Here is a 16,413-nt window from a genome sequence, read left to right as displayed (position 1 = left end):
AGGAAGTGAAAATTCAAGGTGCCATGGATGCAAAATTGACTTAAACACAGAAAGCAACCTAAAATGGGTTAAAAGTGAAGTACTACAGAGGTCAGTGCTGGAGCAGCTGCTTTTTTAAATTTATATAAAGTTTAAATTAACTTTGCAGATGAAGACATGCTACATTTGCTGAAGTTATGTCAACTCTTCCATCAAGAAAGTCACTAACGATGGACCTGGACAGAATTCAGATTTAGGCCGACATATGGAATATAAAGTTTTGAATGTCTTGTTCATAGAAAGTAAAAATATCAGATATAATTACATATTGAGGATGTGAAACGTGAAAAGTCTTAGAAGTTATAGTGAAGTTAACAATGTCCAACTCTAAACAGTGTACAGAAGTAATTAAGATGGATAGTATGATTTTGGGTTGCATAGAACACTGTGTAAAGTATGATTTAAGGAAGATATTCTTGAGGAGTATAATACGCTTGTCATCTAGAATACTGTGTAAAGTGTTGGCCTCCATATGACAAAGAAGATTACTGTAGAAGATTGTGATTTGTGAAACTTTAAACCTCAATCTGATAATACTTTGCTGACGCTAGAGGATTTATGAGCTATTCTGGACTGTGTTGTATGTTCTCTTTTATACATTCCTTTCTGGATAAGTAGCCAGGAGGTGTTGTCACCACTAGTGATCCTTACTAGGTCTAAGTGTCTTTTTGGATATAAAGCTAAAAAACACTGCCAGCTATGTAGAATACTGGGTAACGATTGCATGCTTCCACCTAGGCAGTCTTTTCCTGCCTGTCGCCCTTCCAAGAACACAGCATACATAAAGGCCTGTGCCCCTGCTGGCTCATGTGTGCATCCGCTGCCACATGCAGGACTTCTCCCTGCCTCCAGCGTGCCTCTCCCTCGGTCTTCTAGGTTTTCTGTAGAACTTCTATAAACCTTGTGCCATCTACATGGGGTCTTTGCTCCTATTAACCACTTTCAACTCTGGTTCCACCTCACAGTACTTGTTTAGTTTCAACTTCAGTATAAAGAATTATTGTAAACTTCAGATTAATTAGCAACTCTTTAGAGTTGACTATTACATATATCCAGCTTCGGAATCTGCTTTACCCAATACAGGGTCGTGGAGAATCAGAGGCTGTGTGAGAGAATTTGATAAAACTGACAAGAACTTAAGTCTACCATGGGACACATTCACACACACGTTACACTCAGTCATACTTCGCCAACATAAAGATTTAGCAGAAGACCTTCGTGAGTACGTGGAGGATATGCAAACTCCACCTAGATAGTTGAGCCAACTTGAAGACTACAATCTTTTTCAATAACAATCTATGTTGCTCATGTGTATTAGTTATTTTTAGTTTACTAATCTGTTTCTCATTTATTTATTTTGGCAGACAACATCAGGAGAGAACATGCGTGACTTTGCCAAGACTTTGAAAAACAAATTTCGGTCCAAGCAGTATTTCAGCAAACACCCTCAGAGAGGCTACCTTCCTGTGCAATCTGTTCTGGAGGCCGAAAGCACCGAAACGTGAGTTGTACCCGCAGGCCTCTGGTTTCAGGAGGGATGAAGGGTTTTCAGCTCCACAGCTTCAAACCCATGTATACATCTGAATTCCCAGCTTACACTGTATTAGAAATCACATTTAGAATAAGCTGTATGTATATAATTTTTAAACATAATCTGTCCAGATAGATCCATTTCTGATATTACCTAAAGAGAGCATGGAGAACAACCCATACCTGAACATCTTTCTGATGTGAAGAGTAATCAAAAGGACAGTGAAGAACTTTCAAATGGCAATAGCAGGTTTCCAGGATAGATATTTTATTTTAGCTTATTTTGGTCTCACTCTTAAAAGAAATTAAAAATGTTTTAATAGGTCTATAAGCCATGATGAATCCTAAAATGCAAAGAATTGAATGAAAAATGAAATGAAAAATATATAGCTTGGTGTATTTGCTCAGAACCTCTTTTATAGTTGTCTTCAAATTTTAGTTGTTAATTCCAAGTGTTGTGTAATATTTGTATCAGTTTTCTCATCCTAGAAACAAAAAAAAAGGAAATTAAAAAAGCAAATTGGGTTGAATTAATGATTTGTTTTTTTCCTTAGGCATCATTATTTTTTGTTACTTTTCTTGATTCCAATTTGCCTTTTTTTATTTCTTTATAGTTGACAGTGACGGACGTCATTAAGGCTTGCTATTAGTATTAATTTTGTGTATCTAATTTTAATCTGGCCAATTATACAGCAAAAAGAGGAGTAGATGAGTATTTGTGGTTTATAAATTATCTTTTGTTAATTAATCTATGCTTTAGATATCAAGGTCAGCGTTATTTGTAACATTTACATTTACATTTTAAATATATTTGTTTAGTAGATGTTGTTTTCCAAAGCATACAAAAGAGGTCAACATTATCAGGTAAACAGTCTGAGTGTACTGTGTGGGATCAAGTACTACAGAATAGGGTGCAAAATTCATCATCACAAGTTAACAGCGCTAACCAAAATGCAAACAGGTTACATTACTTTGGTTAGAAGAACCTATTAAAGCCATTGTCAACTAGACAGAAATTCACCAGAAAAGAGAGACTTGAAATGCTTCTTAAACACTTTGAAAAATTCAGCAGTTTGAATGGAGGTGTGCAGCTAGTTCCATCAGCTAGGAGCTACATATGAACAGATTCTGTTTTGGGATTCATAAGGAGAACTGAGTGGGCAAGAAAGAGCATAGGACTTGTTAAAAGAACACACTGAACAAGTCAAAGGTTTGGGGCTCCACCCCATTCAGTCAAAGACTTTGCAGTAAAATGACAAAAGGTCTTTACAGTCTGGAGCTCAAAACAGAAGTGAGGGTACATGAGAAATGGCGGTGAAATATAGACAGTAAACCGGAAGTGACATAATGGAGAATAGTATGCTCTGATCTGGAAATTACATCAGGAGAAGGTAGGAACTTAAAGCCCAAATGAGGAAGTAAAGGTGGTTGGCATCTGAGGACCAGAAGTGGCTTTAGGTTGCGGGTTCGTCGGCTGGTCTGTAGGGAGAGAGGAGAAAGAGTTAAAGGGCAGCACCAACTCCTGGTCTGGCAGTAACATACACTGTCTCTGAATCGCATGTGTGTGACAGACTTCACAACTGTCTCCATATACGTTGGTGTTGACCCACTGGCCACCATGTAGGTGAGCAACAAGGATTTGAACTTAGTGTGTGGTGCTACATAGAGCTAATGAAGTGATATGAAAAGAGGAATGACACATGGCCATCTCGGCTGGTTGAACACTGCATTTTGAATTTTAACAAAGTGTTTTATAAATATGCTTTCAGTACAAAGGGTTTATTTATGTGAATTGACAGTCCTACGTCCATGATTGAAAAAACTTTAAAATCAGATTGTAACTTTTAATTCTTCATTTGCTTATACAGAAAAGAACAAGTAAGAGAGGGTGCCTTTCTGCATTATCCAAAGAGAGATTCCAGGTTTCTGTGAATTTAATGGAGATGAAATAAAAGCAAATGTGTGGATTGGACACATCACACAGAGAGCTTTAGGTTGTTGAGACAGCAAACACTTATCATTGAATACTGAGGGGTTACAGAGAAACAAACATGAGCGGACTCATATAGAGTGCATTGTGCAATACTATAAATTTCATTGCACTATATTTTCTAGAAACCTTTGGAGGAGTATACATTTGTAATATATGAATAGTTGAGATACAAAATAAACATTGATACTGCTTCCATATTTGCTTCCTTTCCTCTGTTTCAGCCCCAGTTCTTCACCCAAGCTTCCCCATGCTGACACGCACTCCAGAATTGAGCATTTTGCTAGCAGGTGAGAAATTTAAGGCTTTCTTTTAAAGATTTTAGTAACTTTTTCATATTAGCGAAAATGACTAAAGCTACAGGGAAGAGATCAGTCTTTTATTAATCAAATCAGAGATGTAGTTAAAAGAGGTCTGCCTCCACTGCATCTGAGATCAGTCAATGTGCCGTTAATCACAAGCTGGATTGGTGATCATTAATTTTCTTAATCTGATTGTACTAAAGTGGATAGAAAATCATTGAGGGCACACACATACCATCTGCAAATTAAATTACTTCAATAGGAAACAACTGATTGCTTCCACTTTTAAACAAAATGAAGACCAACAAAATACAAATGATTTAATTTGTGTAAGTGTGTGGTGAAATGTAATTAAATCTGAATTCTCTTGTTTCTTTCTGCACCCTTATACGCTAGGGACACGAAGGTGGACAGTTTAACAGTCACATTACCCACCAGTGATAATCCAGAGATTATTTCCCTTTGAAACAGCATATTGTAAATACATATTTCCAGGCCAAAACAGGTTGCTTACAGTAAAGGAGAAAGAGTTTAAGAACATTTTAGAGTGGGTAGTTAGAGAAGCAGGAGTTTATGAACAAGATACAAGTATCGAGCATTGAAAAAGACAAGTAGCAAATTTAGGGCTGAGGAACCCCCCTTCCCCAACAAAATAATTAATTGTACCCAGTGGTGGTAGTCTATTTTGATTGAACATATGGGAGATCAACAAGGCCGGAATTACAGTGTGACCACAGTTGCCACTTGAAGGGGAATTGACCACAATCAGATCATACAAGCTTGTATTGCCTAATGGAACAGCAAAAATGCCTTTTGGCTATGCTCCTTAGTAATGTGAATAATTGATTCACTTTCATAAGGAATTCATGAAGCCAGGTGATCACCCTGGTATATTGCAGGTCATCGTCACTGAGAGAATGTAACTGTGGAGAATTTCTGGCAGCAAAGTTTCCATGAAAGCTCTCAAACCTAATTGAAAAGTTTTGGTAGGCCTAGAGGAACAACACGCCATCACACTTCTATCAATGCTTTCTACAATGTGAAACAAAACTCCCCAAATCTCAAAATGCCTCACACTATGCATTGATGATTTGATGAAGTGAGATTCCATTCCACAGTGCCAATTACCTCTTCTGCTGACAGCTCGTCATTGACATCTGCGTGAGAAATGGTGTCACTGTCAGTCAGTCTAAACTGCTGTAAACTTACATCAGGTCATCTTCAGACATGGGTTAAGTGTCAGCCTTGGGACTGATGACCACTGAATTGGCATGCAATGAAAATGTGTACAACAGTGCAGTCCAGAGATATGTCTTGAACAGCATACTGCCAAAATAGCAAGCGTCAGTTTATGGGCTGCCTTGGACTGCAGTTACTTCCTCCTTCTGTTGCCTGTTATACTGTAACCTTTCATGGACCGAGTCCCCAGTTCCAGAGGGAGACTGTAAGACATAACTGCATTCTTCTGAGACTGTAAAGGTAATATACTTCATTGTCTATAACAGAACATATGTAGGACTAATGGATGCCAAATGCAGCATGTCCCACAGTTTCTGTAGCAAAGGTTTCTATTTTAAAGCTTTTTTTTTTAAATCTGTCTATTTTAAAGAAATAAATTGCTGTAAGAATGAAGTTTTAAATGCAAAGGCAATTTAATATCTAAATGTAAGCCTAAATTAAATCTATATATTTAAAGAAAAGTGCATAAATTAGGAAGTTTTAAACAATCCGTAGGATACATTAATCTAGTTATTAAGAAAAGAAAAGAATTTATTAAGACCGAGTAGTGAAACTAATAGATCACAAGTTGAACATCACATCGAGAGAGTCATTAAAGTCCATGAACAAAAAACACTAAATTCTTTCTTCTTATAGTCACTCCAACCCTTTCTTTTCTAGTTGACTACTCCGATGCCACATAAAGATGACTAAAAATGTCAGGTCAACAAAAAGAATTTACAACACTAGTAGCATAGAAAATCTCAAGTAGATCCAGTTAGCACCACGGCAAATCCAAAACAAATATCCCCTAAGGAAAGCTGGGAATGCCAAGTGATTGGAGAATATTGGCTGGCCCATTTCAAGACCACAGCCATTTAGGTTTTATTTTTTTTTTAACAGACATTTTTATTAAAATATTTGTTTACATTGACTCACCCCAGAATGATGCTGAATTAATATTACATAATAATTAAACCAAAATATTCCTCCAATGTCTTACAAACACAAGTTCACGACTTGTAGAACTGTCCGGACTATACCATAAAAATTTAAATAACTCAGAATGTCACCTAGACAAGTCAAGTCAAGTCAAGTTGGGTAGCATGCACTGGTACAGCGCATTGCCGCACCCACTGCACGACGAAACAACTCGGGATACTAGTTGGCAATCCCCCAGTCCCACCCTCTGGAAATGACCCTCTATCTGCCGCAGCCAGGTGTTACGTGGGTGACCCCTTGGCCTGGTCCAGCCACTCGGGTCCCCAACAATGAGGATCTTACGAGCCAGATCACCCTCGGGGAAACGCACCACATGGCCGTAGTGCCATAACTGACGCTCCCTCACAATGCAGGTAATGTGCCTCATTCGGGACTCCATGAACAACCGCTCATTCGACACAAAGTCAAACCAACAGTACCCAAGGATTTTCCGGAGAGACACAGTACCAAAGGAGTCCAGTTTTTATCTCAGGTCACTGGATAGCGTCCATGTCTCGCAACCATATAGCAAGACAGGAAGGACCAGGACTCTAAAGACTTGGACCTTCGTCCTTTTACATAGATATCCGGAGCGTCACACACCCCTTTCCAGTGATCTCATGACCCAAAGCTCTCCTAATCCATCTACTGACTTCATAGGAAGAGACACCAGAGACATGAATGTCACTGCCAAGGTAAGTAAACCTCTCGACATGGTCGACACTCTCTCCGCAAACAGATACACTAATGATGGCTGTGCCCAAGAGGTCATTAAACCACCTATAATTAATGAAAATAGATAATATGCTGTATCTATATATTATATTATTAAAATGAATAAAATTAGTAAACTATTATTGTTAATTATTGTAATAATATACTTGTATAATATATAGCTAATATGCTGGATCTGTATATTATATTATACTGTATAATCAAAATGAACAAAATTAATAAACAATATTAATTATATGTTAATTATTATAATATTTTACAGTACATATATAATATATAGATACTATACTGTAAACACATATATCATTCTAAGGAGATGGCAAGAGATTATTATTAAATAGTGTAGATTTTTCCCAGTTTGACAGTGTTGCTCCAAGGAATAAGAAAATAATATAAAATAAAGTAAGTGATGAATGAAAAGGGAAAAAATGATTCAGTATTTTACAAAGAACACTTGAATATAGATTAGAAAGGTGTAAAGGATCAAAGAGTCAAAACCAATAAGTCAGCTTTCTTGTACAGTTAGATGTAGTTGGGGTGGCTGGGATGACACAATATTTAAACACTTTTATGCTACTTGTAAACTAACTTTTTATTTTTAATCTGTCATTATTTTGCCAATTTTTGCAGCTTGGATCATAGTAACAGTAAGAAGAAAGAATTTAACAGTATTTTGCCCTTGGTACTTAATGACTCTCTTAATGTGATGTTTATCTTGTGATGTCTTAATTTCACTAATTGGCTTTGATAAGCTGTGTGATTTTACTAGCATTAGATAGATGTGTAGAATATTAGAACAATCTAGGTGAGAATGGGCCATTCAGCTCAACAAAGCTCGCCAGTCTTATCCACTTATCAAGTCGAGCTTTGAAAGTCCCTAAAGTCCTACTGTCTACCATGCTACTTGGTAGCTTATTCCAAGTGTCTGTGGTTCTCTGGGAGAATAAAAACTTCCCAATTTTTGTACCAAATTTACCCTTAACAAGTTTCCAAGTTCTATACTATTAACTATAAAACCTCATAATTCATGTACTCTTATTTAATTACTCGTTTAAGTTAAGTTTGAATTGTTCTTCTAGTCGCTCACCTTCTGTAGCCTTGGACGTTATGAAGGAGACACGATGCTTGACTGGATGTGCCACAAGATACCACGCAGCACCGGCATGTTTTCATGCCACAGTACATACTGTACATTCTCCACAAGCCACTGAGGACCTCCCCTATGGGTAGTGCTGTGCTGAGCTCAATAAATCATTTTCTCCTTCTTTTGAAATAATTCCTTAACCATGTCTCATGTTTTCTCTTTGTCAGTTTTCATGCAAACTGAACAACTGCCTCTGGGTACAACTGCTTTTTCTGTCAAACTGTATATCGATGGTCTCGATGCTATGCAGTACATCTCACCCATTAATCTGTACCACTGAACAGAAATAGTCCGGGCTTGACGTATTTGTGCCATGTTTCTGAAATGTAGGTGTAACAGCTGTCTGTGTGAAGTCTGAAGAGCTCCTGAGTGAATATTTTACCTTTCCATATGAGACTGGGGAATTGTGTGCACATTTGCATTTTTCTTATGATTAATATTTGACTTATATCACGTACAAGTGGGATATTACAAGAAAAAAATCTTTAAAGTTTATAAATATGATTAATCAAAGACATGTTTTAAAAAATCATTCTCCACAAGAAAAGCTCAAAGACATGTTTTAATGATTCTTTTAGATGTCTATGTTCTTTAAGTGTCCTGAAACATTGATTACAAATTTGACGAATAAATGCCTCATTTCTGTCTGATAATCACTTTCTTCCACTGGTGACAGAGTAAATGATACACCTTTCATGGTTAAATTGTGATCTCTAAGAAATGAGGGAGCAGAGACGTCTGAAAATAGAACAGAACATATGCAATTGCCATACAGCAGTGTAATTTTAGCCTACTTGGAAATTTACAAAAAGAAGAAAAATTCAAAGTCCTCTTGAACAAATGGTTGTATTATTACTGAAAAACGAGAGAGGCTCTGAGTTTGCCCCTGCCTGAGCTAAACAATACTTATAAATGGAGTTCTGATGCTAAATTGATATGAAACAAGGCTTAAAGCAGAATCAGAAAAAAAAAATCACTTCTGTACTTGCTGGCTTCACAGTAGTGCTTCCTTATTGGGTTGTTTACTTATCTTTGTGCATCCCTAAAAGATAAGTTTTCTGAATTTATACTCAAATTTACAGTCTATACAACTTCCCCTAAAAGTATGGTGTCAATTTTATATTGCCTTGGACTAATAAATAATTTAAATTTTATCTTCTTCTTCTGTCGGCTGCTCCCATTAGGGGTCGCCACAGTGGATCATCTTCTTCCATATCTTTCTGTCCTCTGCATCTTGCCCTGTTACACCCATCACCTGCATGTCCTCTCTCACCACATCCACAAACCTTCGCTTAGACCTTCCTCTTTTCCTCTTCCCTGGCAGCTCTATCCTTAGCATCCTTCTCCCAATATACTCAGCATCTCTCCTCTGCACATGTCCAAACCAATGCAATCTCGCCTCTCTGACTTTGTCATCCAACCATCCATCCAACTTGAGCTGACCCTCTAATATACTCATTTCTAATCCTATCCATCCTCGTCACACCCAGTGCAAATCTTAGCATCTTTAACAGTGCCACCTCCAGCTCTGTCTCCTGCTTTCTGGTCAATGCCACTGTCTCCAACCCATATAACATAGCTGGTCTCACTACCATCCTGTAGATCTTCCCTTTCACTCTTGCTGATACCAATCTGTAGAGAATACAAATCCCTTGTTGGTACCCCCAGTTCAATTCAGTTATAGTAATTGAATAAGTTTTATAAATGGATGGTTCATCCTGAAGGTACAGTATATACCATACCATGTATACATTTAGTGATCACAGTGAAGTTGGGGCACCACATGCCACCATGATAACTTCCATGTGCTGCATTGCACATTCTGGAATTGTGCAATATACAGGTTGCTCCATTGCTCTATGTGGCTCTTAACCTAGAAATTGAGAAAACATTTTTTTTAAAAATGGGCCAATGTTATTTTAGTTCCATTCTGTGAAATTCATTTGTATTCCTATACAATGTTCACTTTCCATTTCATTTTTCAGCATTTTGAGAATGGAGATGAACCACCGTGTTTTTGTTAAAATCCCTTCGGTAATCTAATATCTTTATTTTGAAAAGCCAATGAGCAGGAGCACTTGTTGAGGAAGCTGAGATATCAGTATTAAAATAAGCAAGTACAAGATGTCTCGTGTGAATTCACATTGTGCTGTGGTGTGTAAACGTGTGATGACCCACTTGCTCGCCTTTACTTTTGGTCCCTTCAATTAGATCTCAATGTAAAGAAAGCAGAAATGCACAGAAAAGCGCATAAGGATTTTTAGTATCATAGCTGACTGTTTTTGGGAATGTGTTTGTGTATTATACACTTTGTTTCAATACTGCCCATCTTTACATGCATAAAGTAATTAATAAATTAAAAGAATGACTTTTATTTTCACAAAATGGTTTCTTCTCCAGATATTGTCACCTTTTAGCTTGCTTGTCATTTACCACAGCTTGAAAAGATCTAGCCAGTAAATTAACAACAATAAATCTCCATCTGTCACAGTTACCAAAAGTAACACTGCATCTTATCAGTGTCAAGATATGTCTTAAAAAACTCGGAGACATTTACTGAAGAACTTAAAAGAAATTCTTCTCTGCCTTCTACCGCATGGCTATGAAGCTCAATTATGAATGTGCAGTGTAAACGTGGTATACAGTAGTAGATGATCATCGGCAAACAGCAGCTCCAGTGAGAGCAGACTCTCCAGTGGAGAAGAGCAGGGCAGCAAGCACACAAGGAGTCCGAAACTGACTTTATTGAAAGCAGGGAGGGGAATAACACAAGGTAAGCCACCCGGCAGAGAAAGGAGGCTCAGTGCTGCCATTATGAAGGATACTAAAACTAGAATTTTCACATTGCCTTCAAAATCTGGATGAGATATTGGGACAACATAGCTATTAGCTAAACAATCAAATTTGATGGAATGAATGGACTCCTCTTCAATAATCATATTTCTTATGTTCTACGTCTATCGTGTATATATGTAAAAAAAAAAAGGGCTGTAGCTCCCTCTATTACTGAATTGGACTTAACAGGTCATTAAATAATTGGAGGGATGGAATGTATGGACTACGTGGGTTCAGCAACTCTGTGTGGGTGGATGGTCTTCTTCTGTCAAACCCTAAGACATTTTAGTGCAGCTTCTCAAAGGCTAAACTGCCCATTCTGTATGGCCGATGCCAAGTGAAATGAGGACCAGTGCCCAGTGTAATGCAAACAGAGAGTTCAAAAAAATGTAGCTGTTTATATAAAAGCATGGATATCATCTTGGCATTCAGCAGACAAAACTGATGTGAATATGTATAATTTGAGGAAGCAGCAAAAGTATCCTGTTTTTATTTTTATTGGTTGCAAACTGAATATATAGATGTGGATGTGAGAAATCTTTGTAAAAAAAAAGGACAAAATGAACATTGGCTGTAAGGCAAAATTGTGAGGCACTGAATATCAGATTGTATCAAAGATTTAGAGAAAAAAGAACTAAGCAATAAAATAATATGTGGAACCATCTATTTTCTGTCACTACAGGCTTGCTGAAATGGAAAATCAGAACTGCTCCTTCTTCACTGACAGCCTGTCGCCTGATGAAAGCTTGTGAGTTCAAAGAAAGTAGAAATACCCAGTATGAATAATGGCTCAGAATGCAAGGTCAGTGCGGTGGCAGGGTGCAATGCAGCAGCTTTAGATATGCACTGGCACAGGCCGCCTGTAGGATCAGGAGATCAGGGGGTTCTGCTCACTACCAGCAAATGTAGTGACACTAATCTGATGATCACTGAAGCTACAGAAAGCTGACTCATATTTCCCCAAAGAAATTGCAGATCGGATTGACAGTCCCCAGATGGCTTATCATTCTTTTCTGCCTTTTCTAAAGAGGGCTGAGTTGAAACCTCATGTGCACTTAGACCCAAATACCTCACGCTGTTCTCACATGAATGCACAAGAAGAAGCACATCTGCCCTCACAGGTCCAAGTGTTCAAGTTAACATGACTTAGGAAACAGGCACGCCAAATTGCTGACACTGAACTAACCATAAAAGGGTGAGATTTCAAACGTAAATGTAAATAAGAGTTCACTGCAAGAGAAGAGGAGCAAGCAATCAAATATTCTGAATTGGACTACCTCCTGTGCCACTCAAGGAATTGCAGAGAGTAGAAAGGATGAGAAGCAGGCTGAAAAAAGGTAGTCCACCATTTATTAATGGCTCGCCCGCATTTAAAACACAAAACTTTATTTATTATGAGCAAACAGAATGAAATAGGAAATATTATCAGGCCTAACAGAATATGCAACATCATAAAAGGGGAACCAAAAAAGTTTTTTTTTTTTACATTTTTTTTGTGAATAGGTAGAATATAAAAATGTCAATAAAGTACACCTTGATTAGTGTGTACATATATTATATACTGTATATAAAAAACAGGACACAAAGAACTAAAGTTTGCTTACAGGCCCAGGATTAGGAAGAAGTGTTATGCTGAGCACATCAGTTAAACCTTTAGCTCACTGCTCTGCTATCCTGCCACGCTTATCAATATACAGGGTGGTCCAGATCTAATTATGCAGATCCAGATCGTCTGGATGACTTTGATTTATGCGGGGACGATTCCAGTTCGGCGCAAAGACGATTCTTCACATCGTCAGTTCACACACTTCTCGATGGTCCGGGATTTTTAGGGTGATTTTCTATGTAATAAACTTAATAAGTTATAGTGTAATGAAAATTGCATAATTAGATCTTGACCACCCTATAGAAAGAGCATATGTGATATGCAAAGTCATTAATGTTTGGTCAGCTCTGTTGTCACATTATGACAGAAAGTACTGTGCTTAATAAGAGCTAGAAATGTCTGAAGCTTTTACATAGTACGTTTCACAACTTTCATCAAAAGATAGATAGATAGATAGATAGATAGATAGATAGATAGATAGATAGATAGATAGATAGATAGATAGATAGATAGATAGATAAAGCTTTATTTATCCTCAGTGGGAAACATGGCTTTTTATAGAAGCTCATTAAATAAAAAATAAATAAGTGATATTATTATACTGTATATCACAAAGACAATCAACAAACCTCAAATATACATCAAAATAGTTAAAAACAAACTTGGCAGTCCCAGTGATGCATTATGCTTCTGCTGAACAATAATAGTAAAAGGCTGAAAGTACTCAGTGTTAGTAAATGTGCAGCATTGTTCATAATGGCACTCAGTTTTGTTTTAATTATGTCCTTTGCTGCTACCATCAGAGGGTCCAGAATGTGTCCCAAAACCGAGTCTGCCTTTTTAATTAGCTTGTTAAATAAGTGGGCCTCTCTTGAAGAGATGTTGCTGGCCCAGCACACCACAGCTTAGAAAATCGCACTGGCCATCACAAAGTTGTAGAAGGTATGAAGAAAGTCAGTACTCACATTGATGCAATGCAGTCTGCTAAGAATAGAGAGCCTGCTCTGTCCTTTATTTCCTCTGTGTTACAAGACCAGTCCAACCTGTCATTGATGTGGACCCCCAAGTACATGTAGGAGTGAACCACCTCTACATCCACTCTTTGAATAGTGACCAGACATAGAGACTCTTTGGTGTGGTGAAAGTCAATAACCAGTTCCTTGGTTTTGCTGATGTTAACATGGAGACAATTCTCTTTCTGCACCAAGAATCAAACTTCTCCACCCGACTCCTATACTCTTGCTCACGCCCCTTATTGATAACATCCTATAAGTGCAGAATCATCTGTGAGTTTCTGCCAGTGACATGATGGTGTTATAGTCTGAGGTGTACAAAGTGAATAGAAATGGGGACAGGACTGTTCCTTGTGGTGCTCCAGTGTTGCTCACATCCATATCAGAGACATAATCCTTGAGTCTCACAAACTGCAGTCTGTTAGGCTCATCCGCCTGCAGATCTTTAATCTTACCCCTTAATAGGCATGGCTAGATGGTGCTGAAGGCGCTGGAGATATCAAAAAAACTAATCCTTCCTACTCTACACTGTACAGTATATTCAGTATAGATCTCATTTTCTGAAACTGCATTTCCTTTATATATTTACGATATATATATCATGTAATTTAGGCATTCAATAGTGATTTTAGAGAAGAACAAAGACTCCTAATATGCCTTATAACATACGGAGGTTCTGTCAGGTATTTTAAGTATGAGTAACTACTGGAATGGCCTCCTCCAGTTGATGCTTAGATTCCCATGCTTTTCAAATCTCTCATAATCCTCCCTGTTGTGTTCTGGTAACGATCACGTCCTCAGCTTTCAAAATAGCTCTACATAAAACCCACAAATTGCAACCATAAAAGCCTGTCATAAGACAATACAAGTTCATATATCCATTCTTACAGTATAAGTAACAGTAATCTAAACTCAATACAGAACCCAAAATGTGATGTGCAGTTTTAATTTATTCACCGTAGTACTAGCTTGTAACTCTATACTTGGGATGATTTTTCAACAGGGATGAGGACCAGTATCTTTTGCGTCATTCCAGTCCCACTCTGGAGCAGGACTCTCCCACAGGTCAGCAGTTTGGAAGTGGACACATTTTAAGCAATTTGAACTGTGAAGATAAGGATGAACTGGAGCGAATCTTAGCCCGTCTGGAGAATGAAAACAGGTAATAATAAATACATTTGACCACATAATGTGCTCTAGCTACTTCAGCTTTCAGTCTTATAGTTTTTTTTCCCTCCCTGTCATTGTAGGATACTACAAGGGGAATACAGGCGGTTAAAGTGGCAACATGAAGAGGCAGCAGCCTCTCCTCAGCTGACCGAAGGCACTCCTGGGTCTCCGCTTGGGCGACATGATGATGAGCTGTTGGCTGAGGCCCGCATTTTGAGGCAGCACAAGAGCCGGTTAGAGACGCGAATGCAGATTTTGGAGGACCACAACAAGCAGCTGGAGTCACAGTTGCAACGGCTCAGAGAACTGTTGCTACAGGTAAGACGGAGCCTAGACGACAAAAGTGAAATAATAGCACAGCTTCACAGTGCACTTGTTTTATTAAGCACTCTAAATGAGGCAGAGGAAAAGATTCTTTTTATTTTCTAGCCAAGGGGAAATTTTAATTTAATGCAGTTCACCAAGTGAGTGCAGGGGCAACTGGCCTTATTTGGATTCAATTATAACTTCATCAAGCATTTAATCAGCGGGAACGCAAGAGAAAGTGAAAATGTACATCTGATTTTCTTTACAGCCCAAAGAAGAGTCGGAAGCTAATGAGTCAGCTGCTTCTTCAGTATCGTCGCCGCAGCAGTCTGCAGGCAGCCAACGGGAGGAGCCCTCCAGGGAGACCCCAGAAACAGAACCTGCAGGTGAGCTGGAAGACGACACGAGAGGCCTTAGCCAGTTATGAGGCCGTGCAAGAAGTGCTGGTGCCTTTGCACTTTGGACTCAAAACTGAGCTAATGCTCCTGAGTGCAATCTTTAGGCTTATAAGATCACAATCATCATGTGTACAGAGTACAGTGAAACTTTTACTTGCCACTGTCCGGCATGATTCATAATATACTTCTTTTAATTCAATATAAAGAATAATCCAAACCCCCAACATAATGTTCTACTATGCAGAATAAAGCAGTCTCTACCACAATGTGGTAAAGTTTAACATTTGAATTATGGATTGCTTAATTGAAAGTGGTTTAGCTATCTGAAGCATAGCACAGAGAATAGACAACTAGGAGAGCCCCGATGAGTTAGAAAAAACCGCAAAGTGGTAGACATCTTCACAATGGAAGGCAGAAAAGCAGATATGAATGATGAATAAAGTCATTTTCCATCTACTTCACTTAGTGATTCACTACAAATGACCAAAAGTGGATATTATTTTTAGACACCTGTGCATAAAATGCATTCAGTTCTCTAATATGAAGAATAAAGAAATAATGTTTAGTAAATATTCACTTAAAATTAATCCAGTTCAATGTTTATTTTTAAGTGCAGGTTATTTATGCTGATCACTTTTAAAAAATTGCATTTAGTGTATTTTCAAAGACATTGTGTACTTTTGCAAAGCAGAGGTGATGAGCACAAAGTAAATAAAAGTCAAAAGTTTTAAGCAACTTCTAACAGGTACAGGGTAGAAATACTGTAATTTTTTTTTATAAATTCAATGCTGCTCACCAAATTGAAATTCATTTATATTTTTTACAAATATGCAATAGTTTTAATGGTTGTGTAAATGTGTATCAAGTTCTTAGCTTGTAAAATGTAAAACTTCCTTTAAAAGATTCATTGGAGTCAAATTGATGGGCAGCACAGGGGTCCCACCCTGGTCACCGTCTGTGCACAGTACTATTCTTCTCACTCCTTAGGAGTTATCTTTTACATTGGTTGCCAATGCTGCTTTGGACTGGCATGAAGGAATAAATCAGAATTGGTTCCCAGTACAGGTTTGTCTCTTGCTCTTTGCTCAGTCTTGCAAAGTTAGACACCTCTGAAACTGGCTATTGTGCATGGGTCAAATCACCTAA

General features: G+C 37.9%; 1 protein-coding gene across 3 annotated transcripts in view; it reads left to right on the top strand.

Annotated features, from left to right (window-relative positions):
* The window catches only part of drp2 (dystrophin related protein 2), a 466,042-nt gene that overhangs the window by 428,314 nt on the left and 21,315 nt on the right, over positions 1-16,413 (top strand). For all 3 annotated transcript variants that reach the window (XM_039766030.1, XM_039766031.1, XM_039766029.1), the window contains exons 16-21: positions 1,404-1,540; positions 3,784-3,849; positions 11,457-11,522; positions 14,397-14,555; positions 14,644-14,881; positions 15,138-15,255. In XM_039766030.1, the coding sequence (XP_039621964.1) occupies positions 1,404-1,540; positions 3,784-3,849; positions 11,457-11,522; positions 14,397-14,555; positions 14,644-14,881; positions 15,138-15,255 (784 nt within the window). The remainder of the gene's footprint in view (positions 1-1,403; positions 1,541-3,783; positions 3,850-11,456; positions 11,523-14,396; positions 14,556-14,643; positions 14,882-15,137; positions 15,256-16,413) is intronic.

This window comes from Polypterus senegalus, chromosome 10, assembly GCF_016835505.1.
Source record: "Polypterus senegalus isolate Bchr_013 chromosome 10, ASM1683550v1, whole genome shotgun sequence".
Taxonomy (NCBI): Eukaryota; Metazoa; Chordata; class Cladistia; order Polypteriformes; family Polypteridae; genus Polypterus; species Polypterus senegalus.
Note: the sequence above shows the minus strand (reverse complement) of the source record. Positions and strands in the feature narration are given on the sequence as shown.